Consider the following 23605-nt stretch of genomic DNA (forward strand, 5'->3'; position numbering starts at 1 on the left):
AGCTGATTAAGCAGCCATTAACATTGAAGAATTCTCACAAACAGCAAACCAAGGCAGTAAAAATGGATCAAGATTTTGTTCAACATTGCGCCATTAAAAACATTTCACAGGGCAGCACGGTGGTGCAGTGGGTTAGCCCTGCAGCCTCACGCCGCCGAAGTCTCAGGTTCGATCCCGGCTCTGGGTCACTATCCGTGTGGAGTTTGCACATTCTCCCAGTGTTTGCATGTGTTTCGCTCCCACAACCCAAAAATGTGCAGCCTAGGTGGATTGGCCATGCTAAATTGCCTCAATCGGAAAAAATGAATTGGGTATTCAAAATTTAAAAAAAACTATTTCACTAATAACAAGCAACCTTTTCAGGGGTTTTTCAACATAAAAGGGGAAGTTCAGTGATTTCTAAAGATTGCTGTCCTTGGGACTTCCACAGCACACCCTGAGGAGCAGCTTGTGGGCTTGATTCACCCAAAAAAATGCCAAGTTCATTTGTGGCGACTTTTTCCAGGGGGTTTCCCGCTGGCGAATTCCCCACCGCTACTGTCACTTTTTCTGGACCTGCGGAGTTTCTCACCCGTTTAGACCACACAAATTTTTTTTTTTTTTTTTTTTTTTTTAAAAAGCACTGAACTCAGATCGGGCCACCATTTTGAGAGTGTGCCCTGATCTCCAAGTGAGCTTGTGGGTCCCCCACACCCCTACCCATGTGCAATGTCACCCCCACAACAAATGGACACCACCCCACACCCACCAAGTGAGGATGCCCCGCTATGGGGTCACCCCTCTTCATGCCCCCTAACAGCAGCCCCTCCCTTCCAGGATTCCAACCGTCACCCCCTCCCCAACCTCCTGGACGCCCCTACTTACCTGCCCTGCACCCCCCCCCCCCCCCCCCCCCCCCCCCCCCCCCCCCCCCCCCCCCCCCCCCCCCCCACCTCCATTGTCCTTTCATGGGCATGGCTCCCCTCAGGCCCTGATCCTTGGCAGTAGTACCCATGCACCCCGTCACTCAGCCAGTGCTCCAGCCAGCTTGGCAGTGCCAAGGTGCCCAAATTCCAGAAGGGCCAGGGGGCCGCCCTGCACTGACCCCAACCACTCAGGAGTCTCTTGTGAACCAGCACACAGCTGCAGCCTCCCTGGGGAAGCCGGTGAATCGAGGGCAGCCAGTGCATCCCGGATAGGGATTCCCAAATAGGTTTATAACCTACTTCTGCGAGCGTCATTAGGTCACACCCCTTTTGGGCGGAGTTCTGTGTCCGACACCTTGCAGGACTTGGGTGAATCCTGCAAGGTGCGGAGGCTGTCGGGAAGTCTGCGGGAATGCTCTTCCGGGATTCACCGGCCGCATTGCTTCCTCTAATTGGACAGTGCACAGAGTGGGAGCAGCAAATGGAAGTCCTGGCCCAGAATGCAATAAGGTAGTGGTCAAAATAAAATAAAACCAATGGGAGCTATTTTTTTACCATTTCAGATGATTAAATTGGTGGAAAGAAGGAATACTTTAACATGGAACCCCCCTGTGTATCTTCTTAAATGCGACTATCACTGGTAGCAGTGTTAGTGGCAGTAGCAGATGAGCAGAAAAAGCTGCATCTGGCTTCAGCATCAGGGTTGACAGTGGTAGAAGATAAAAAGGTCTGAAAATTTATGTCAAGGAGTCATGTACACTCATGACTTACAAAAAACTTCAGGACAAAAAGAGAAATCAGCAAAATCATGGGAAATATTCATATCTGACCACCAGGAGGAACTGGGTTGTCTGCTCCATATAATGGTAGCAACAATTAAATGCCGTTGCTGGTGATTAATTATTAGATTTACTTACCTATTTACTGTGAACTAGAAAGTTTGGACATCACTGAAAGGAACATCCGATGCACCATGAATTGTAAAATACGTGATGAATGCAGTTGGGCTCATTTTTGAACTCTTAAATCTAACAGTCACTTACTCTGGCCAGCCTCTGACTAACCAGTTTCCTCGTTATAAACAGGGCAGAACATGAACCCAACCAGAGTGATGAGAGCAAATATTGCCTCCTTCACTCGACAGCCAATTTGGTTCATGTCAGGTCAGCATTTGCTCGAGGGCATGGACACGGTCATTGCTGGGATTCTTTCCCAATGGGTTTGTGCTCAGGCTGGACTGAAACCCTTTATTCAAAGCAACTGACTCGACTCCGGATTAGGGCAAAAAAAAAATGATGATTAGGGTGGGCCACATACAAAAGTAGTTAAATCGACAATTTTATCGACTTTGCTTTGCCTGGATCCTCACAGGCCCTGACTTCAACAATTAAAACAATCCCACTGCACAAACTGGTAATTAAAGCCAGCTCCTTGTATCAAAATTAAGAGGAGCAGAATTTTAAACAGATAACACTGCAAACTCCCACCCATCCACTACTACAAACAACTCTGCAACTGAACTCCTCAGCTCTTGGGAGCCTCCGAACTGAATCAACAGTAAGGAGGTTTTTGTAGATGGGGTGATGCAGGGCAATGGTTTGACACTTGGGGACTGTGGCGCGGCACAGCTCAACCTTCCCTGTGGCTTAGCCGGCAAAGGCAACACATAACGGAGGCAGCCGATGAAAGACCACCACCAATTTATACCTACCCATATTGTGGGCAGCACGGTAGCACAAGTGGCTAGCACTGTGGCTTCACAGCGCCAGGGTCCCAGGTTCGATTCCCCGCTGGGTCACTGTCTGTGCGGTGTCTGCACGTTCTCCCCACGTCTGCGTGGGTTTCCTCCGGGTGCTCTGGTTTCATCCTGCAGTCCAAAGACGTGCCGGTTAGGTGGATTGGCCATGCTAAATTGCCCTTAGTGTCCCAAAAAAAGGTTAGATGGGGTTATAGAGATAGGGTGGAAGTGAGGGCTTAAGTGGGTTGGTGCAGACTCGATGGGCTGAATGGCCTCCTTCTGCACTGTATGTTCTATGTGTATAGAGGCTGGTCCAAGGGGTTGGCTTCCCAAGGTTGATAAAAGTTGGTCCTTTGTATTCAGTCTCCAGATGGTGGGCAGAATCAGCCAACCATGATCACTAACTTGTTTACCCACTGCTGGAAAGCAGGTGTGAACCTGTGAAGACAGGATCCCAGTGGATTGCCCAGTGCACCCAAGCCTAACCGCATCGGTTCAGTTCCATACTGTGGCCATGTGCTGCCTCCACGTGTTATACCCCCCCGCAGCTTCTGGGCAATCCACGGTTGCTATTTTTTTGAGCTACATGTTAAAAGTGGTCAATTTATTTAGCTAGAAACCCAACACTGACGCACGTGATTGATCCAGCCTCGCTTTACCTTATTCTCCTGGTCTGAAGAAAAATGCTCACCGTGTCCGATGCTCATTGCACCCTCCACCTCTACAACACATTCCGCCACTAACACCCAACAAACAAGTCCTTCCTCATGTGAGGCAAGAAAGCTGGGACAGGGCGAAATCTGGATGGTCCTACTCATGAATTGCTGTTGTTCTGGCAGTCTCCAAGTGAAATGAAAAACGCTTATTGTCACGAGTAGGCTTCAATGAAGTTACTGTGAAAAGCCCCTAGTCACCACATTCTGCCGCCTGTTCGGGGAGGCTGGTACAGGAATTGAACCGTGCTGCTGGCCTGCCTTGGTCTGCTTTAAAAGCCAGCGATTTAGCCCAGTGTGCTAAACCATTGGTCAGGATCAGACACAAACAGAACAAAACCAGTATTTGATTATGAGGTGAAGCCACTTCCTTTGAAGTACCTAAATCATAGCACAGTATACTCACGAGAGGAATCAAAGAATGGAAACTATTTAAAATTATATTCGGAAACCTCTTTCTTTAATAAATAAGCCAACTATCCAATGGTTATGTAGCATGTATTCCGCACTTGCTTTGTTGGTTGAAAAACAAAATGTGGTCCGTGAAAAACCAGGCAAAAAAAATCCAAGTACAATTTTAGAATAGAATGGTTTCGGATGGGAGTATTTGTAATCTTAAACTGCTCATCATTTGTTAATATTGATGCCAGAGTTCATTGATTAAAAAACCCCACTTCCAATCATCCAGAATAATAATAGAAAACAATAAAGGGCTGAGTATACTGACCTGAGTTTAGCTGCCTGGGTGGGTTCGAGGATGAGCCGAAGCTGTTCACACAGTTGCTGTGACAGTGGAGTTGTCAATGTCTGATATTGCTGCCACATCTCAGCAGCAACTCTCTCCTGGCAAGAGCAGATCACAAAGCAAAAAGAGAGGGGAAAATATCAGAAGATAGTAACAAAGAATCAAAACATTTCAGCAATTACATTTCCAGTATCAGCAGGCAAATGTTTATCTGTTCAATAGATTTGTGACTCGAGAGAGAGAGAGACAAGCATCCCAAGAGAGAGCTGGTTTAGCTCAGTGGGCTAGACAGCTGGTTTGTGATGCAGAACAAGGCCAGCAGCGCGGGTTCAATCCTGTACCAGCTGAGAATTCTGAATTCTCCCGGTGTACCCGAACAGGCGCCGGAATGTGGCCACTAGGGGCTTTTCACAGTAACTTCATTGCAGTGTTAATGTAAGCATGTGACAATAAAGATTATTTATTTGTAGGAGCGATGGCCCAAGGGTTCTCATGATATTCCCACCCCCATTATCAGAGCAATGATACAAAGCACCCCCACCAGAAAGCAGGAAACGTTTCAAGAGAGGGGGCGTGGTGACACCAGAGAGGGGGCATCAATTTCGCTGTTTTGCAATTTAAAAAAAAAACGACTAAAAGCTCTTCACTTAAACTGCTCTTCACCTTTATCAGTCCATTCACCAATTCAGAGGGTCTTTTGCTTACCTCTTCTGGATTTCCCGCCTCCTGATTTCGCCAAGCATCCAGCTGCTCTTCCAGCTGTTTACGGAGCTCCTCCGAGTCAGGAACAACTCTCTGGAAAACACACTCCACTCACTTAACTTAAGGCTAGAACAGAGGCACAGCAAATATACTGACAGTAGTTAATACACTACCCATATCGATTCACAACTGGCAATTCCCTTAGAGTACAAATACAGTGAAAACATTAAAATCTCATAAAGAAGAATGAGCAATAGTAAAGGGAGTACGAGGTTTCATTTTAAGAGCCCGTTTAGCTAATTTACAGCACACTCCTGTAAAATGTGACCATATTTCAGTGACAAACACCGACAATTGGATACGGACAACAGCACAGGTGACATTTTACCATTTAATTGCTTTCTTTTGATCTCCTCTGGGCACACCCCATTTCCCAAATCGGGCACAAGAGGCAGCTGAAATGAGGTTGAGATTCCCCCTTAAGAAATGCATTCTGGACAGGCCCAATCCAGCACCCTGGACCAGGGTTTTTACAAAGCGCTGGTCGCGTCCTGAGGGTGCGTGTCGAGTGTGTCACGGAGCAAACTGGTCATGGTGTTGCCGTTGTGGTCCCAATCGCGAGAGAAGTGCCCAACAGCCGCTACCGACTTTTAAATAGAGAATGGCAACTGCTGCCGCCTTTTAAATTAAAAGAAATGAAGCTGTGTGCAGTCTTCTGGCCAGAAGTGGCAACACTGAGCAGGTCACATCTTGACGTCAAGCATCCTCCAAATATGGTGCTTTTGGCACAAAATCACAGAGCAGAGCTTCTTCCATTTTCTAGCTACTCGCAAGCAAGACAAGAGGACGGAGAAGAGGGATAGTTTTCTTAAAAGTGAGAGATGGCCAGAGACTCAAATAGGCAGTGTACCTACTGGACAGGATCTCTCAACAGAATCTGCTGGAGAGAGTTGTTCAGGACAGTCCAGGCAGGACAGAGCAGTGCTAGTGTTAGCTCTGTACAGAGCTCCAGGACCTCTGGTAACAGCCTACCTCTGGTTAATAGCCTACAAAGAGAAAACTTAACTCGGAACAAAGCAGTATAAAGAGGATTTCTTGAGATATAGTTTTGTCAATTGTGCAATTGCAAATAAGGGGATGCAAAGCCCATGTGGTATATGCAGGGAATTACTGGCAATTGAGAAGAGAAATTTCAGATTTTGAAAGATAAGTGGTGGGTAAAAAATTCCCTTTTGAGGTAGAGACCCCAGAGTCTTACAGCGGACTCCAAATTAAAAGACTATACTGCTGTACCTGACCTGTGATAGCACATTAACAACACGGCAAGCCCATGAAGCTGTCAGCATTCTGGAATAGCATCTTCTCAGAATATCCAGTGCAGAATAAAACAAGCATTTTGTTGCTATTGCCCTCCAGGAAGACCTACATGTGCAAGGTTGGATTTTCCATTTTCAGAAAGATGAAGTAGGCGCAAAGAAACTAGCTGACGTCTGCACCTGACATGCGCATTGCCTTCTCCTTTGAACCGGATTAAAGTGAGATTGTGAAGATCAAACAGGCTTCCCTTATGAACGTGACGTGGATCCAACGGTTGGCCGGCTTGGATTCCAGGAAAGAGTTTTAAATACGCAACCCAAGACCATCCCCATTTCTATCGCGGAGGGTTCAGCTAAAATTGGGAACACATGATTGAAAGTTGCCAATGTTCGCTCTGTCTTGGAAAAAAGTAATTTTCTTTTGGCAAAATTCATTTTGTTTAGCAATAGAACATGCACATAACAGCCGACTTTTATGCATTTGATTTACTGTGCAATTCACAACCATGCTCCAACAGATCAGTATAATTCATCAAAATAGGCCTATTAAGCAATGCTTTTACTGAATGGAATTGCTCTAATCTTTCATACTTGTTCAATATCCTCAGTTAGCAGCTCATGTAGGGTATGGATGGTGGACTCGTTGTTTCTTTCAGATATCTGTTCATTTTCGGATTCTGACCCGTCATCTGTTGCAGCATCCATCTCTTCAGATTTGGGAAGCTGAAAATCTCCTTCTAGGTTGTCAGATCCTGCAACACATCAGATATGGTTCAACTGATAAAGAATTTTATAGTGAATCTTGAATTCATACAGGGTTTTTCATAACCCCAAGACATCAAAATATTTTGAAGTGGGCTCAATATTGTAACGCAGGAAACCCACAACCAATTTGTGCAAAAACTCATATACAGGGATGATACTAAACAGTAGTTGCGTGTTTAACTACCTGGTGCTCTTGTAGATGAGGAGTTTTTCTCTGGCTTCAGCTCCTGCACATCCACGCTCTGCAACTCCTCTTCCTGATCAGTGTCCATTTCAATAGATTCCGACTCCTCTTCGGCTTCCTCTTCCTGTTGTGGCCCACTTGGGTTTTGTTGCTCTTCTGTGGCTACATCTAAAAAGGAGCCATTTGTAAGATTAGGGGAAAGCTGTACATTATTTCAAAGCATAAAATTTATTCAGGAGAAAGCAAACTGGATTTTTCTTTATAAAAAAAAGATGGCGTTCACTAATTTCTGAACTTGACCTCACCATAAGTTTGAGCATCATATGAATCACTTCCTTCTTTGATATGTTCATAAATATCCGCTTCCTTCACTTTTTGGTCTGACTGCGTCGTGTCATGTTGCGCTGCACTGCTGGCTTCCACCATCTTCACTCGCTTGCTCGCACACTCATTACGATCGCCCATTGTTCTTTCATTATCTGCACGACCAGGTTTTCTCTTGTAGCTCTGGAAAAAAAGAAAATCTAAAGTGATATCCTATCTGCAAGAAACTCAACTGCCTTTCTTTGTAAAATATCATGCAATAAAATGTAACCAGGATATTACCTTAGATAATGGACATGTGGACTTATAGAGGGGTATTGGGGTTAGTTGAGAGAGACATCAAAATCTCCCGAACCCGAATTCCAATACTCAGGAATTTCCTGCAACTGGAGATGGGCTTGCCCCTCGAGTTAGCGTTACCCAGCTTGGAAAAGGGTGCTACACAAGTTAACCCCATTTAAAAAGCAGAGTGCACATGGGTGGGCTTGATCAAATATATACAAGGGCAATTTTTCTTTTAAGATTTATACTATGAAATTATCGATATAAACAATGGATTAAGGTAGCTGATTAGATAGTGATTTCAAAGCCCAATAGCTTGGAGCAATTCATCACTGGTTCCAGAACCTGGGACAGAATGGGAGAAATCCAACAGATTTAATTTGCTGCAGTTAGGCATTTTGCTACACACCCTGTTAAGACTTTTCTCCTGCACCTTTCAGCTCAAAAAAAAAGTTTTTTCTGACAAAGTTACGGTAAGAATTGAGAAATAAAAACAGCAGGCGGTCTTGGAATTAAGGCAAATTCTCAAATCACGCACAAAAGTAAAAGGGAGGAATTTAAAGAAAAAAAAGTGAGGAAAAGAATATTGATACTTTTAAATCTCCAACAATTCATGCCAGAAGGAAGAGACTCCATATTTTAAATTTCCATTCACTTTCTGGGTGAAGGGGGGTTAATGGCAGACATTAACAATTATTAAGCTGTTAAAGGCATTTGCATTAATACCTACAGGGCCGATGTTTGTGGCAAGTTTAATCTGCAATTAATGTGCAAATGCAGAAACGTCATGAAACTTGGGGAGGTCTAGAGCAAAAGGGAAGCCAATGCCACAGCTGTACAAACTGTGGCAACTTGCATCAATTAGCAATTTAAAAAAATATTATTTAATGGGATGTGGGCATCTCTGGCAAAGCCAGCATTTGTTGCCCATCCCCATTACCCCAAATAGCCCTTGAAATGAGTGGCTTGCTCAGCCAGGGGATAGTCAAGAGTGAGAGTCTGGAGTCCCATGTAGGCCAGACCAGGTAAGGATAGCAGATGTCCTTCCGTGAAGGGTATTAGTGAACCAGATTGTGTGTTTTTTTTGATAGTTTCATGGTCACCAATGATTAACTTTAGAACCCAGATTAATTGAACCCATGTCCCCAGGGAATTAGCCTGGGCGTCTGGACTTCTAGTCCAAGGACATTACCACAATGCCCCACCATCTCCCCTTAATTCACAGCACAAGTTCCTGGACAATTTGCCCATTAACGTCAGTCATAAATTTCCGGGTCAGTGGATCTCAGTATTTCACTGAAACAGTTCCTGCTGCTACATCGAAATAACTTGCCAATGCATTTGAAAACCTCATTAAAAAGGTAAAGAACAGTAAATGAAAGGCATTATTGTCTATGTATGTATTACTGCACTGTGAAAGCAAAATTTATTTTTGCACAAACCTAATTGTACTGTTTACTTGCAAAATTCAGCCGCTACATGATTTTTGAACTCGGTCATTATCGTTGCTAAGTTAGAGGCAACTTGCAGATATTCAAAGCAATCATTCAGAGTTGTTGCATGGTATGCATAATTGAAATGCGATTTTAAGTAAATAAATGTGGAACCACTGCATATTTGTCAAAACAAAATGCTGCTTAGGAGTGAAACAGCGGTTTTACCTGCGTTTTGTCCTGAGATTGCCTTTGAGATGTGACCCTTGCCATCTGTTTGGACTCATGACCCTCCGACTGGTTCGCATCTGCAGCCCCACTTCCTTGTTCCTGCAAGATCCAACATCAAATAAAGTTTGTGCCAGGTATTCAAATTTAACCATATGGATAACACACTCCCTCATCAGGTACATGCCCTGAAAGAACATTGGTGACTATAGTCTAAGCAAGGCGCTGCAGTGGTTTGCCATTGTCTTGTCGCCAGGGATACCTCCTACTCTTTCTGCCCATCACTGGCATACGTTGGAAGGATGTGCAAGCAGATAACATGTTTGGCCAAGTTATTAATTCACCTCCCTTGACCATCAAATTCTGGACCTGGACTTCACAGAATGATGGAATTGTTACAGCACAGAAGGTGGCCATTCAGCCCATTGTCTCAGCACGGGTTCTCTAAATGAACTTAATACCATTCTCCCTGCCTAAAACAGACCCAACTTCCCCAATTTATGTTCATGACTGAAATTCCACATCCCTGGAACCATTTGCATGAACGTTTTCCTGCACCTTCTCCAACTTCTTCATAACTTGATTTCTCATGTGCAGTACCCAAAACTGGATTCAACACTCCAACCGATGCCAAAACTTATGTCTTATGCCCTTATGTCAATCCCCTTAACAAGAACAATGATCCCATCCTCCCACCACCCCAAACAACGGCCCACCTGTCAATGTATGCATCCAATAAAACAAACCCTCCCACGGTGGAAACAAAGAACAATGGAGAAAAAAAAGGAGTCCGGGACCGCCCATGGTCATCATAGAGTCCACTCCCCCCGCCACCCCCACACAACATCATCCAACCTCTGAAAGAGTACCGTATGTGATACCCAAGAGTTGTAATTCCCCCCCCCTCCAACTCCTCCCGTCCACTGCCTCTTGTAAAACTCCTCTCCCAACCTCTGTTCCTTCCTCCCAACTTTCCATCCCGGCTAGACCACTCGGACCCTGTTCTGCCAGGCTCCGATGGCCGCAGCCCTTCCCCCCCACCTCACTCCCATTCACTGGCTGGCTTAAACCGGCCAGCGTGGAGGCCCCCGCCCGGGTCCCTTTCCCGGCCCAAGGAAAGCCCAGAAATCCTCTTTTAGCACACAAACCCCGCATATCCACCTACACCCCAAAGAGCCCTGACTTCGAGTGTAAGTCCCATCACTTCCCTTGTCCAAATATATACACCGTTGGCTCCTTTAGCCCATACACCCGGACGCAGTGAAACAAAAAAAGAAAATACAGTCATGAGGTTACATCGGCACATGGCCATTTCTCAATTCTGCCACAGTCCTGCCTTCGCAAACTCCTCCGCTGCTTCCGCCGTTCCAAAATATAAGTCCTTGAGCTCGTAAGTCACCCTCAGCTTCGCTGGATATACAATACCACACTGCACCTTGCTAATGTACAGTGCCCTCTTCACCCGGTTGAAAGTAGCCCACCTCCTCGCCAGCTCCACCGTAAAGTCCTGGTATACACGTACATCAGCTCCAGCCCACTGCACCACCCGTTTCTGCTTGGCCCAGCACAGAACCTTCTCCTTCACACAGTACCTACGGAAGTACAAAGTCACTACTCTTGATGGCTCACTCGCCTTTGGTACAGGCCTCCACGACCGATGAGCCCGATCCAGTTCATATCGAGGGGATCCTCCCCCTCCCCCAATAGTTTCGCCAGCATCGCGGCAAAATACACAGTTGGCCTCGGCCCTTCAACTCCTTCGGGCAGCCCCACAATCCTCAAATTCTGTCGCCTGGATCTGTTTTCCAGGTCTTCCATTTTTCCTCGCAGTTCCTCGTCAATCTCCATCACCTTCCGCATCTCCTTCCCCATTGAGGCAAGTTGATCACCGTGCTGCAATAATGTCTCCTCCACTTCCTTCAGCGCCTCCCCTTGCTCCCGCACCTCCGCCACTGCGCTCGCCACCGCCGTCGTCACCGGGGAAATCGCATCCTCCACCAGCACACTCAAAACGTCCCTCATCTCCTTCCTCATTGTCTCCATGCATTTTGTAAACTGCCTTTCGAATTCCACAGCCATTACCTTAGTTATTTCTTCAGCCGTAAGCAACGCGGCCTCCCCTGGTGCTCCAGCCTCCATTTTCCTTGGTGACCCAGCGGTGGCCTTTCCACTCAGCGACGGACCTTCAGCTGTTTTTTTTACGGCCGTTTCTTTGCTCACCCTCGACATTTTCCTTTACTGTGCCTTCTCCCTGGGACCAGGCTTAAAGCCCCGAAAATGCCGTTCCCGAATGGGAGCCCTCCATTGCGCGGCTGCCTCCCGTCACCAGAAGTGCCCGCTGTATGCTTCATTACCCGTTCTCTTAATCAATCTTGCAACCTTCATGACTTGCAAGCGTATATACCTAGGTGCCTCCAGTCCTGCACCACATTTAGAATTGTACCCCAAATGTTATATTGCCCCTCCATGTTCTTCCTACCAAAATGAATCACTTAACACTTCTCTGTATAGAACTTCATTTGCCACCTGTCCACCCATTCCATCATTGGCAACGCTTCAAATATTGGATCATTTTAAAGTTGTTCCCTGGACACCAAGGTCTAGGTCATTAATAATCAGGAAAGAGCAAGGCTTCCCAACACTGACGTCTGGGAAACACCATTACAAACCTTCCGCTAGACAGAAAACAATTAACCACCATCACTCGGCCAATTTCAGATCCATGTTGCTACTGTCCCTTTAGTCCACGAGTTATAGCTTTGGCCACAAGCCTGTTGTGTGACATTGTATCAAATACCTTTTGGAAGTCTATGTACACCACATCAACAGCATTGCCCTCATGAACCTGTTAACCCCTCAAAAATTGGAGAAAGTTCATTAAACACTATTTTGCCTTAAGAAATTAATGCTAGCTTCCTTTAATTAATCTGCCTTTATCGGTGAGACTATTAATTTTGTCCCAAATTATTGTTTCCAGAAGTTTCCCCACCAAAATCAAACTGACAGGCCTGTAATTACAGACCTTATCTTTACACCTTTTTTTGAACAAGGGTGTAACATTTGCAATGCCCTAATCCTTTGCACCTACCCAGAGTCCAAGACAAATGGAAAAATGATGGTCACTGCCTCTGCAATTGCCACAGTCACTTCCCTTAGTATCCTTGGCTGCATTTCACCCAGTCCTGGTGCCTTATCCAATTTAAGTACAGACAGCCTAACCAAAACCACCTCATCTAACCTTTTAGTGTCCAAATTATCTCGTCTTTCACCACGGCCTGGGCTGCATCTGTCTTTACCAAGGAAGATGATGCTAGGTATTTACTTTAATACATCAATGTGTAAATCCCTTTTTTGGTTCCTATTCATTTTACCACCTTTTTACTTTTTATATGCCTGTAGGCGACTTCCGGATTCCCTTTTAAGCTAGCTACCAGTCTTTTTTAATACCGCCTCTTTACTGCTCTTTGTTTGTGTTTACATCTCACCTCTGAAACTTCTATATTCAGTTATCAGGGGTAGATGGGAATGTGGAATTAGAAACACAAATAGATCAACCATGACCATAATGAACGGGGAGCAAGCTCAATGGACAGAATGGCCGACTTCTACTCCTAATTTGTAGGTTCATTGGTTCTCAACTGTATGTTCTATACGACATCTGTCAGGAGGGCATTTTGTCTTCATAATTTATTGCCTTCGCCATCCAGGCATCTCTGGATTAGTATGCTCTACCTTCCCTTTTGAGGGAATATACATCGACTGTGCTGGAATCTTTTCTTCGAGGTAACCCATTGATCAACTACCATTTTTCCTGCCAACCTCGACTCCAATTTATTTGGCCCAGATCCTACCCCATTAAAATTGACTTGCCCCTAGTTAATTCTTTTCACTTTGGATTGAATTTTGTTCTTTTCCATAGTCATCCTAAACCTCACCACAGAATCGTTACAGTGCAGGCGGCGGCCATTAGGCCCATTATGGCTCTCCAAACAAGCATTTCAACTTAGCCAGTCCCATTCTCCTGACTATTTCCCATATCCCCGCACATTGTAATCATCCAATGCCCTCTTGAATGCCTCGATTAAACCTGACCACCACGCTTCCAGGCAGTGCATTCCAGACCCAACCACTGGTTGTGCGAAATTTTATTTTCTCACGTCACATTTGTTTCTTTTACAAATCACCTTAAATCTGTGCCTTCCTTTTTGATTCTTTTACAAGCGGGATCATTTTTCCATCCACTCTGACCAGCCCCCTCAAGATTTTGAACATCTCTATCAAATCTCCTCTTACCCTTCTTCTCTCCAAGGACAGCAGTCCCTACCTTTCTAATCTACCCTCATCCCTGGAACCATTCTCGCAAACCTCTTCTGCCCTCTCTCCAATGCTTTAATATCCTTACTATAAATGTGGCGCCTGAACTGTACACAAATATTCTATCGAAGATATAACAAGATCTGCATAACCTTTTTGTTTCTGTACTCTGTGGCCCGATGAAAAAAACCTTAGAATGCTATATGCTTTATTAACTGCTTTCCACCTGCCTTGTCACCTTCAATGATCTAGGCACATATACACCCAGGTCCCTCTGCTCCTGCACACCTTTTAGAATTTTACCTCTTATTTTATATCTCAATGTTCTTCCTACTAAAATGCATCACCTCACACTTCTCCACATTGGGAACTTCATCTGCCATCTATCTGTCCACTCCACCAACTTTTGTTATGTCCTTTTGAAGTTTCACACTGTCCTCTTCACAGTTTACAATACTTCCAAGTTTTGTGTCAACCGCAAACTTTGAAATTACACCCGGCACATCACTGAAACATCATACATGGAGTACGGAGCAGCCCTGCGATTCCTTCATTAATTAATATCCTTGTTACTGCTACTATCAATACTAATGCTGCAGTTTCCTCCCACTGTCCAAAAATGTGCCGGTTAGGTAGACTGGCCATGCTAAATTGCCCCTTAGTGTCCAAAAGGTTAGGTAGGGTTACTGGGATGGGGTGGAAGCAGTCCCCCCACCATCTCTCTCCCCAACAGGTAAATCTTCTCAAAAATGTCCTGCAGCTCTGGCTCAGAAGGAGGGACGCTACGCACTGCACTACAAGACCTCCCTATGGACAACACCAAACCACTGCCCCCCCCCCCCCAATTGAGTCATTACAATCAGAATGCATGTTGCAGTTAATGGCTTCAGATTGTTAATTCAAGAGCATTAACGTGCTTTTTATATGCATCACTTCCTAATCATCATTTATTTCTCAACAAGTATGTTGCAGGTTTGAGTCCCAGCCTAAAAGTACCTCTCCATCACAATGGCTTTCACAGGATCCATCCTGCAAAACTACAGCTCCAAATCAGCTATCTGTGCAGTGACTTCAATGTGCAGCAGAGTCTATTACCTTGCCTAAACAGAGTGGGAGTCTGAAGGATAAAAAACAATTCTCATTCACCCAGGTTGATGAAATGCTTGATACTTACTGCTGTACCAAACAGAGCTATGCACTCTTCAAATACTGGGCAGGAGAGCTTCATAAATGACAACAGCAAGACTACACTGCACAACTGCCCAATTGATTTCCCCAAGACTAAAGCTGCTTTGAACTCAGCTCTGCTCCTCCCAGATCCATAGCTGGTCATCAGAATGTGCACGGGCAAATTGAGTGGATCTACAGCATCCCCTTTGTGGATGGACTTGACCTTCACCAACTTCTTCTCCACAAGAGCAAGGCCGAGACTGGAAGCTCATTAATGGAGCAAAGCTGAATCTTGTTCCTTTCACCCCGTGTGACAATGCACTACCCGAGATTTCTTTCTTTCTGGTTACGCCACAGCCCAGCGGCTGACTGTGCAAGAATCAGCCTTCTTCGGGGAGAGCCCATTTCATCAAAACAGACAGTAAAGATGGATAGGTGATGTGAAGTTAGTTTCTCATTTACGGGATCCAATTGAAACATCCCATCAATAAATACAGGTAACAAAGATTTAGTTTTAAAAAGGACACAATGACTGTTAGAAGTTGGAGTTTGCATGGCATGCAGGTGAATGGAAGTGTTCTCTAACTCCTTGCTTTCTGATTATACCTCTTTAGCTTGGTCCTTCTCAGATGCAGATCCAGCCAGTTCCACAGCTGTTTCACTCTGAAGGTTCTCCTCTCCAGTCTGCCCTTCAGCTTCATGCTCCATTCGCTGTTCAGACTGAGGGGCATCCTGGTCATCTTCTATATTCTCGTCTGCCTGGAAAGAAAACAGGGATAAAATGGGCGCTCTTGCAAATGTGTTTTTTTTTAAAAAATCATTTACTTAAAAAAAAAACACAATGTGACCGGGCCAACCAATTTTACAAAACTGAGAACATGTCTGCACAAAAATACAGGAACCTTAATTACCAGGGGCCTGAGGATTAATTCATATATTTTCAACCTGTGAAATGTTTAGCTGCACTGTGAGACAGTGCAAGAGCTGACCTCAACACCACCACAACCTGTTAGGTCATGGTCCAGCATGTGACCCACACACAAGAACAACCCTAACTCAGTGGGGTGTGACGAGGAGCAACATTAACTAAATCTCCAAATGAGGCATTACTTAATCCAAACGGGAGTCCGCAAATGCACGGGGATCCGCAAAGGGCCTCCAATGGGGTGTGTGGGGGGGGGGGGGGGGGGGGGGGGGGGGGGGGGGGTTGAAGCTGGCGATCGCCACATGGCGACAAACACTGGTTCAAACGGGTAAGTGATAAAAATAATTGGAGAAATCAAATAGGCCAATCAGAGCAAGGCATTGGAGTCAGCTGATAGGCTGAGTAGTCATTGGTTTACTTTGTTAAAAGATGCTATACAAATGCAAGTTGTTTTTGAAAAAGTAAAATAATTTTCCTGCAAAATAAAGAAATTGCATACTTTTGGCTGCTGCCCCTCTTCATCGGGATCTCCTTTCTTTTCCTCGGCAGATTCCTTCTGTTCATCCTCTTTAGGCTGCTGTTTGTTCAGATCTTCAGCATTTTCTTCTTCCCCATGTTCCTGATCATCCCCAATATTTTCTTCCTTGTTCTCACTCTCTTGGTTTTTCTCACTAGTTTCCTCCTCTGTTGGAGGACCGTGGTCCTGTTCTTGCTCACAACTCTCTTCCACTGTCTCATCTTCATCTGGACCTTTCTCATGGAAATCCTTTAGCTTTTCTTCTATATCAAAGGGATTATCTCCTTTATAAAATAAAAAAAGGTTTTATTATAATGGACGCAATTTTGGTACTTCTGTGAAGAGGTAACCTGTTGGAAGTAGTCCTTTAAAAATGATGGAAGCAGAAGATTAAAAACAAAAACAGGTTAAAAAGACAGACCATATGCAAGGTTTATGAATTAAAAAAAAAATTCAATCTTAAAAGTTGGATTTTCAGTTGGCTAAACATTAGTGTTGGTAAAATGCTGTAATCTATTATTAAGGCGGTCTCAACAAAGCACATAGCAAAGCATAGTATGAATAGAATAAGTCAATATGGTTTTACTAAAGAAAAATCGTGCTTGACAAGAGGTTTTTGAGGATGTAATCAGCAAGGTAGATACAGGAGAACCAGTAGATGAGTACACCTGGATTTCCAAAAAGGCATTTGATAAGCTGCCACACAATGTTCATAGGCAAATTAATGGCACATGGGGTTGGGTGTAATATGTTAGCATAGATAGAGGATTGGTTAATGGATAGAAAACCGAGAGGGGGCACAATTGAGGCTTTTTCAAGTTGGCAGGTAATGAATAGTAGCAAGGATCAGCAAGGCTCAGCTATTTACAGTCTACATTGATGACTTTGATAGTACTGTATGTTTTCCTACAATATCAAACTAGGTGGAAAAGTAAGCAGTGGGAAGGACAAAGGGGCTGCAACAAGATATAAACAGGTTAGGTGAGTGGGCAACAAGATGCCAGATGGAGTATACCACAGGAAAATGTGCTGCTATACTTTTGGTCACAAGAATTAATAAAAACTGTTTTTTTTAAAAAAGGAGAGAAACTGGTTAGTCTCGAGTTCAAAGAGGCTTGTGTGTGCTGGTATGAGGAATACAAAGTTAGCACACAGTTCCAGCAAGCAATTAGGAAGACAAATGGCACGTTGGCTTTTATTACAAGGGGATTGGAGTACAACGTTAAAGAAGTCCTGCTACAGTTGTACAGGGTTTTCCAGAGACTGCATCTGGAGTACCTTATGTGATTCTAGTCTTCACATTAAAGATCAGATACAACAGCAAAGATTCACTAAATTTGTCCCTGGGATGATTAGAGACTGAATAAATTGGGCTTGTGCTCTCTGCTGTTTAGATGCAAGAGAGGCAGTCTCATTGAAAGCTACAAAATTCTGAAGAGGCTGGATTGGAAATTGTTTCCCCTGGTTGGAGAATCTAAAACATGGGGGTATATTCTGGTCTTCACATTAAAGATCAGATACAACAGCAAAGATTCACTAAATCTATCCCTGGGATGATTAGAGACAATAAATTGGGCTTGTGCTCTCTGGAGTTTAGATGCAAGAGAGGCAGTCTCATTGAAAGCTACAAAATTCTGAAGAGTTTGATTGGAAATTGTTTCCCCTGGTTGGAGAATCTAAAACATGGGGGTACAATCTTAGGATAAGGGGGGTCAATCATTTAGGTGGAGATGAGAATTCAAAGGATTATGAATCTTCGGAATTCTTTACCCTAGAGGACTGCAGATGATGGGATAGACAGATTTTTGATGTCTCAGAGGGAAAGGATATGGGGTAGCAAAACTGAAGCCCGAGATCATCCACAATCATATTGCATGGCAGAGCAGGCTTGATGGGCTGTGTGGTCTATTCATGCTCCTACTTGTGTTCTTAAATGAAGGCTACAAATTAGTTTCAAGGGGAACAGTACATACACCTCCTTACATCTTTAGTGTATTTTTGCTTTCTTGCACTACATCCAACTACCAATTGCTTATATCGAATGTCATCGGAGTAGTTTGCTCAGAGGCAAGGTCTATTCTGGAACAATGGGCTTTCCGATTAGAAAATAATATAGGCCAGATTCTTGTTCTTGATCAATGCTGGAAGAGAACATGCAGATGAACATGGACATCGGGCCAAGAGTAGGATTGGGCCCATTCAGTACAAGGGACTGGATGGTGCCTTTGCAACCCTGGGAAGAGTCAATATCTTGAGAAAATGGGCAAGAAATTCTGTTATGTACAACCTGGCTTTAAAATAGGTATCAAATTTATTCATGGAACTATGGAGAGGACAAAAGGGTGTCACAGTCTGAATACTGGAAAATTTAATAAACCAAGAAAATTATTTGCACATATTCCCAACAAGTCTATGACTATCTTGCCTTGTTCCTCCTGATCCTCGTCACTTTTTTCTCCATCTTGGCTTTCGAGATTGAGGTCTTCAGGCAGGTCCAAGGCCTCGGCTTCTGGCTGTTTGTCCTGATTACCTTGGTATGGGTCCACTTCATTTTCATCATATTCACGCTAATGAAATGAAGTAGATAGTAAGACCCCTCACATTTGAAATGTTTAGTTACCAATAAAATCACTGGTACAAGAGCAGGTTCAGTCTGTGTAACTAGATTAATGTGTAAAAATGAATTAAAGTGATGTGATATTTATCATGTGACTGCTGTGTACTATCTTCCACAATAGGCATTTTATGAAGAATGTTTTAAACATGGTGGTATCCATCAATGTAATGGGAACAAATTTCACTATGCATGAGAGCTATAGACTTTATCCAAATCTTTGGCATTTCTATTTTTAATGTTTCACTACTCATTGTTTTGTGTAAATGAATACTGTTTTAAAAATTCTTTGGTTATTTTGCCCTGTAGAATCTCCTCGCGAATGTAGGAAAGCTATTAGTTTTCAAAACATTCCTTCCTCGCTATCTCAGAACCTCACACGGACCATGTGGAGAACTGGAGTTTGGAGTTTGTAGTTTTGTGAACTTGGGTCCAGCCACTCATTAGCAAAGCCAGCTAATAAACCAAACATTGTGCTACGACAGGGGAACCTTTTGGGGAATATAAAACATCAATACCTCATCCAACTGTTCATTGATTTTCTCTTTGCCTTCCTCTTCCCCCCTCTCCTCATTTTTCGTTTGGTCACTCTCGTTTTGGTTTGCTGCACCCATATTGTCATCTTTAGCAACAAGTTCAGACTTCTCCTGTGGTTAAAAACAGTTGGAGTATGAAACATGGGGGAAAAAAACAAACAACTGCAGCTACAACAGGTCAAGATGGAACCAATCAACCGACAGAAGGAAAGAGATTCTCCAAGAACAGGAAAGCATGCAAGGAGCACGTGTTCAGGAGTAGATGCAATGTTTTACAAATTAGAAATAATAGAAACCAGTAAAATTGGGCATTGGATGAAGAGCTGGTACATGTGATTCATGGCTGCTTCATGAGTCAGTGCTTCTAGGAATCCCTATAGTTAGTACTCACCTGAACCTGGCATTTGTTGTTGGCTCAGAAAAGGAGCATGGAAATAGGAGAATTAACATAGAACAGTACAGCACAGGACAGTACAGCACAGAACAGACCCTTCGGCCCTCGATCTTGTGCCGAGCACTGTCCGAAACCAAGGTCAAGCTATCCCACTCCGTGTCATTCTGGTCTGCTCCACGTGCCTATCCAATAATCGCTTGAAATGTCCTAAAGTGTCCAACTCCACTATCACAGCAGGCAGTCCATTCATCACCCTAACCATTCTCGGAGTAAAGAACCTACCTCGGATATCCCTCCTATATCTCCCATCCCGAATCTTATAGTATGCCCCCTTGTAACAGCTAAATCCACCCGAGGAAATAGTCTCTGAACGTCCACTCTATCTATCCCCCTCATCATTTTATAAACCTCTATTAAGTCACCTCTCATCCTCCTCCGCTCCAATGAGAAAAGTCCTAGCTCCCTCAACCTTTCCTCATAAGACCTATCCTGCAAACCAGGCAGCATCCTGGTAAATCTCCTTTGCACCCTTTCCAATGCTTCCACATCCTTCCTATAGTGAGGTGACCAGAACTGCACACAATACTCCAAATGTGGTCTCACCAGGGTCATGTATAGTTGCAACATAACCCCACAGCTTTTATTAAAAACATGATGTTTAAACTAAGTATAGTTTGTCGTTACCATCCAAAATTCTGCCACAGTAAAAGAAAATGAAACGAATGAGGAAATTCAACATGTTTAAATATCTTTGCTACAAATAGAAACAAAAATGACTCAACTATTTTTCATTGCAATCTCAACTGTTTTCGAAATTAGTCAATAATTATTAACGCTGAAATTACTTAAAAATGAATTTCACAGATTTATAAATGCTTGGCATCTTACCACATCCATTCCTTGCCCAGTATCTTCAGCCTCATCACTCACACTATCTTCATCCTCGTCATCTCCCCAAAGTCTTTCATCCAGTTGGTCAGCCTCTGCATCTTCTAGGTCACCCATTTGTTTATCCAGTTCTTCGTCCTCTTCACGATCCGAATCCTCATCGTCGTCATCCTCTCCTGAAGAAACAATTCAGCCATTTAAATAAGAGTTGGATCTGGTTATTGCTTCTCATTAGAGAACGGGATGAAACATTGTGTTGGCTATATTGGTTTTCAGTTTAACTGGACCACATGAAAGAAAAACATCTCAAGTAGAAGGGTAATTGCATTCTAATAGATTCCTGTTTGGTGGCAAAAGGAAGTTAATTTATTTTCCATGTGGAACATTTGATCTTTTTTTGGAAAAAAATAATGGTTTTGAAGATCAAAGTGAAAGATTATGGGCAGGATTCTCCGTTTGGGAGAGTATGTTCTGCTGGAGATGAATCACCTCCGATTTGCACTCACACTGGGAGCACAAATCCAGAAGCGATTCTGTATCCCTTGCCATGCAGGTTTTTGAGCTTTAATGTCCCATTCAAAGTTAGTTTCATTAGAGCTGATGAGACACTGACGTAAATACTGGCCATTTCACTACTGCTGCAGCAATAAATAAGAATTAATGCTCTGGTGCAGAGGTCACTATTTGAAAGTAATAAAATGTGCTTTCACCAAGATTTCCATTACATTTAAAAAACATGATTGTTCTGTGAAATGGTCACTGACTGGAAACTTTAATCCTGGCTTTTCTCCACAGATGCTGCCAGACCTGCTGAGCATTTTTAGCATCTGCCGTGATTTGCTTTTCCATTACATTTGCCTATTAAAGAGGACACTAAAGCACATCTCAATTTGTCACTCAGCGACTGACCTGGTTCTTTGCTGTCTCCATCATGCAGTTTTCCCTGGAAGTCCTCAGACATTTCTATGGCATTTTCTTCCTCTTTAACATCTGCCATATTCTCCTCATCATCTTTCTTTTTTTGGTCTTTGTGGAAAGTATCTTCTACCTGAAGAGTAGGTGAAGATAAGAATTTTGTGAAAACTATGATCCTGTTACCTAGCCCAATGCAAGATTCTAAAAATTCTGTTCCAACATTACATTATATATAGACAAAAAATAGAAAAAAAGAGTTGATGGGGGGGTTGAAGAATGAAAAGAAAAAGGAAGAAGAGAGAATAAAAGTGAGGGGGAAATAAAATGCAATGCATGACTGGCTGCTACCGCAACAGGATGAGGGAGGAAACGGATGGGAAGGAGTTGGAAAGGAAACCAATAGAACCCACAGTCTTGCAATTTTGTGATAGCCATGCTTTTTAATTCTTAAATCCTTTGGCCCCACCTTGACCCCCAGTGTGATGTACAAAACACCAAGCGAGTACTAACTTTATCCCTCAAATAATTTGAGATGAAAATTCATTAATGTCCTCAAATAACTTCACATCTCAAAGTGGAACTGCTTATTGTTGTAATGTAATTCTTACGTCAAGGTTTCAGAAGGCATGCACTTGAGTTGGGATACAGATTCACCAGCAGTGTGTGCTGGTCTATACTAACACGCACGTGCTTTGAATATTGGCAGGCTTTTCAAAGACACAGAATCATAGCCAAACTCAATCTGGTATTTAGCCAACTCCCCCAGTCAGGACTTTCCAGCAGGTAGTCACTGGATAGCAAATCACGAGTGTAACAACTGGCTGTCTGTTTTTTTTTTAAACCTCCCTAAGCCCTCTGAAACACTTTATTTCCAATGTCATCAAAACAAATTAAGTAGAGGTTATAAATAAATCCTAGGGCTTTCTGATTTAGGTGGCTGGTTTAGACACTGCTTATTCCAATGGGGATCCCCCACTGTCCTCTTCCAAACAATAATACATGGTTTCAATTCATAGGCCAGTCACAACGGAGAAGGTGCAATAAGTCACTGAATAAACATCATATGGGGGTTTCAAGTATGATTGAGCGACAGCTGGACAGAATGTAGATGTTATTGTGTAGCTCATTTAACTACACAAGTGCAAAAGTCCAACTCTGATTTTAAGCAAAAGGTGCATTCAAAAAAAAAAATAATTGATTAGGTGGTTGTAAGTGGGCCCCCTTGATAGCAGAAACGTGTTCTAAGTGCTGGGAAAGGTAATGGATAGGACACTTGGTGCCCATTTTTATTATACCAATATTTTTTGTCAATTCTTATATCATTTCCCCCCCAGCCCTACCATGTTTACGTGGAAGGACTAGCTTCTTTTGAAACCTTACCGTGAAACAATACTGCATGATTAGGATGCTTAAAAACCACATACCTGGTCTTCATTTTCTATCTTGTCGCTGACATCCTTCATGCCTTCCCCCTCTCCAATTCCTCCACTCTCATTATCATGGAATTGGGTTGAACCTTCTCCGGCTGCATCCTCCATGAACTCTTTGGGAAGGCAGAAACCCTGCTCAAGAAATATTCCTCTCCATCATTTCCTCACCAACATTTTTTTTAAAGCATTAATTAATGACTTTTGTGCATAATATCCCAACTATGCAAGAAAACACAAGTCCTCTGCGTACAATATATTTGAAGTTACTATGTCTAGAGGATCGCTTATATCAATGTGAAACAGAATTAAAACATTTTTAAAAATAATAAAACGTGGAAGAATTTTATAGCCAAACATTTTCCACAGACATTTATTTTTCCCAGTGACTGACAAAGGAAACAAAACATTTTTTGGGCGAGAGGTGGATTGGCAGGGCGGGTTTTGTAAGTGAGAGGGAAGATACAACAAGGCCAGAAAGCCATTATAGAAAATATGGTGATATTTTATCAAAAAAAAAAAGCTTGAGAATTCAAAAATCTAGACCCATTTAAATAAATGGCATAAGAA

At 43.4% G+C, this 23605-nt stretch overlaps 1 protein-coding gene across 2 annotated transcripts in view; it reads right to left on the bottom strand.

The window, feature by feature from the left end:
- Positions 1-23605, bottom strand: part of mdn1 (midasin AAA ATPase 1) — a 204527-nt gene that overhangs the window by 12268 nt on the left and 168654 nt on the right. For both annotated transcript variants that reach the window (XM_038799361.1, XM_038799360.1), the window contains exons 84-96: positions 23033-23170; positions 21603-21741; positions 20694-20869; positions 19394-19522; positions 18687-18828; positions 16244-16545; positions 15426-15578; positions 9336-9437; positions 7374-7575; positions 7069-7236; positions 6711-6871; positions 4807-4896; positions 4084-4199 (exon numbers count right to left, since the gene is read on the bottom strand). In XM_038799361.1, the coding sequence (XP_038655289.1) occupies positions 4084-4199; positions 4807-4896; positions 6711-6871; positions 7069-7236; positions 7374-7575; positions 9336-9437; positions 15426-15578; positions 16244-16545; positions 18687-18828; positions 19394-19522; positions 20694-20869; positions 21603-21741; positions 23033-23170 (2018 nt within the window). The remainder of the gene's footprint in view (positions 1-4083; positions 4200-4806; positions 4897-6710; positions 6872-7068; positions 7237-7373; positions 7576-9335; positions 9438-15425; positions 15579-16243; positions 16546-18686; positions 18829-19393; positions 19523-20693; positions 20870-21602; positions 21742-23032; positions 23171-23605) is intronic.

Source organism: Scyliorhinus canicula, chromosome 6, assembly GCF_902713615.1.
Source record: "Scyliorhinus canicula chromosome 6, sScyCan1.1, whole genome shotgun sequence".
Taxonomy (NCBI): Eukaryota; Metazoa; Chordata; class Chondrichthyes; order Carcharhiniformes; family Scyliorhinidae; genus Scyliorhinus; species Scyliorhinus canicula.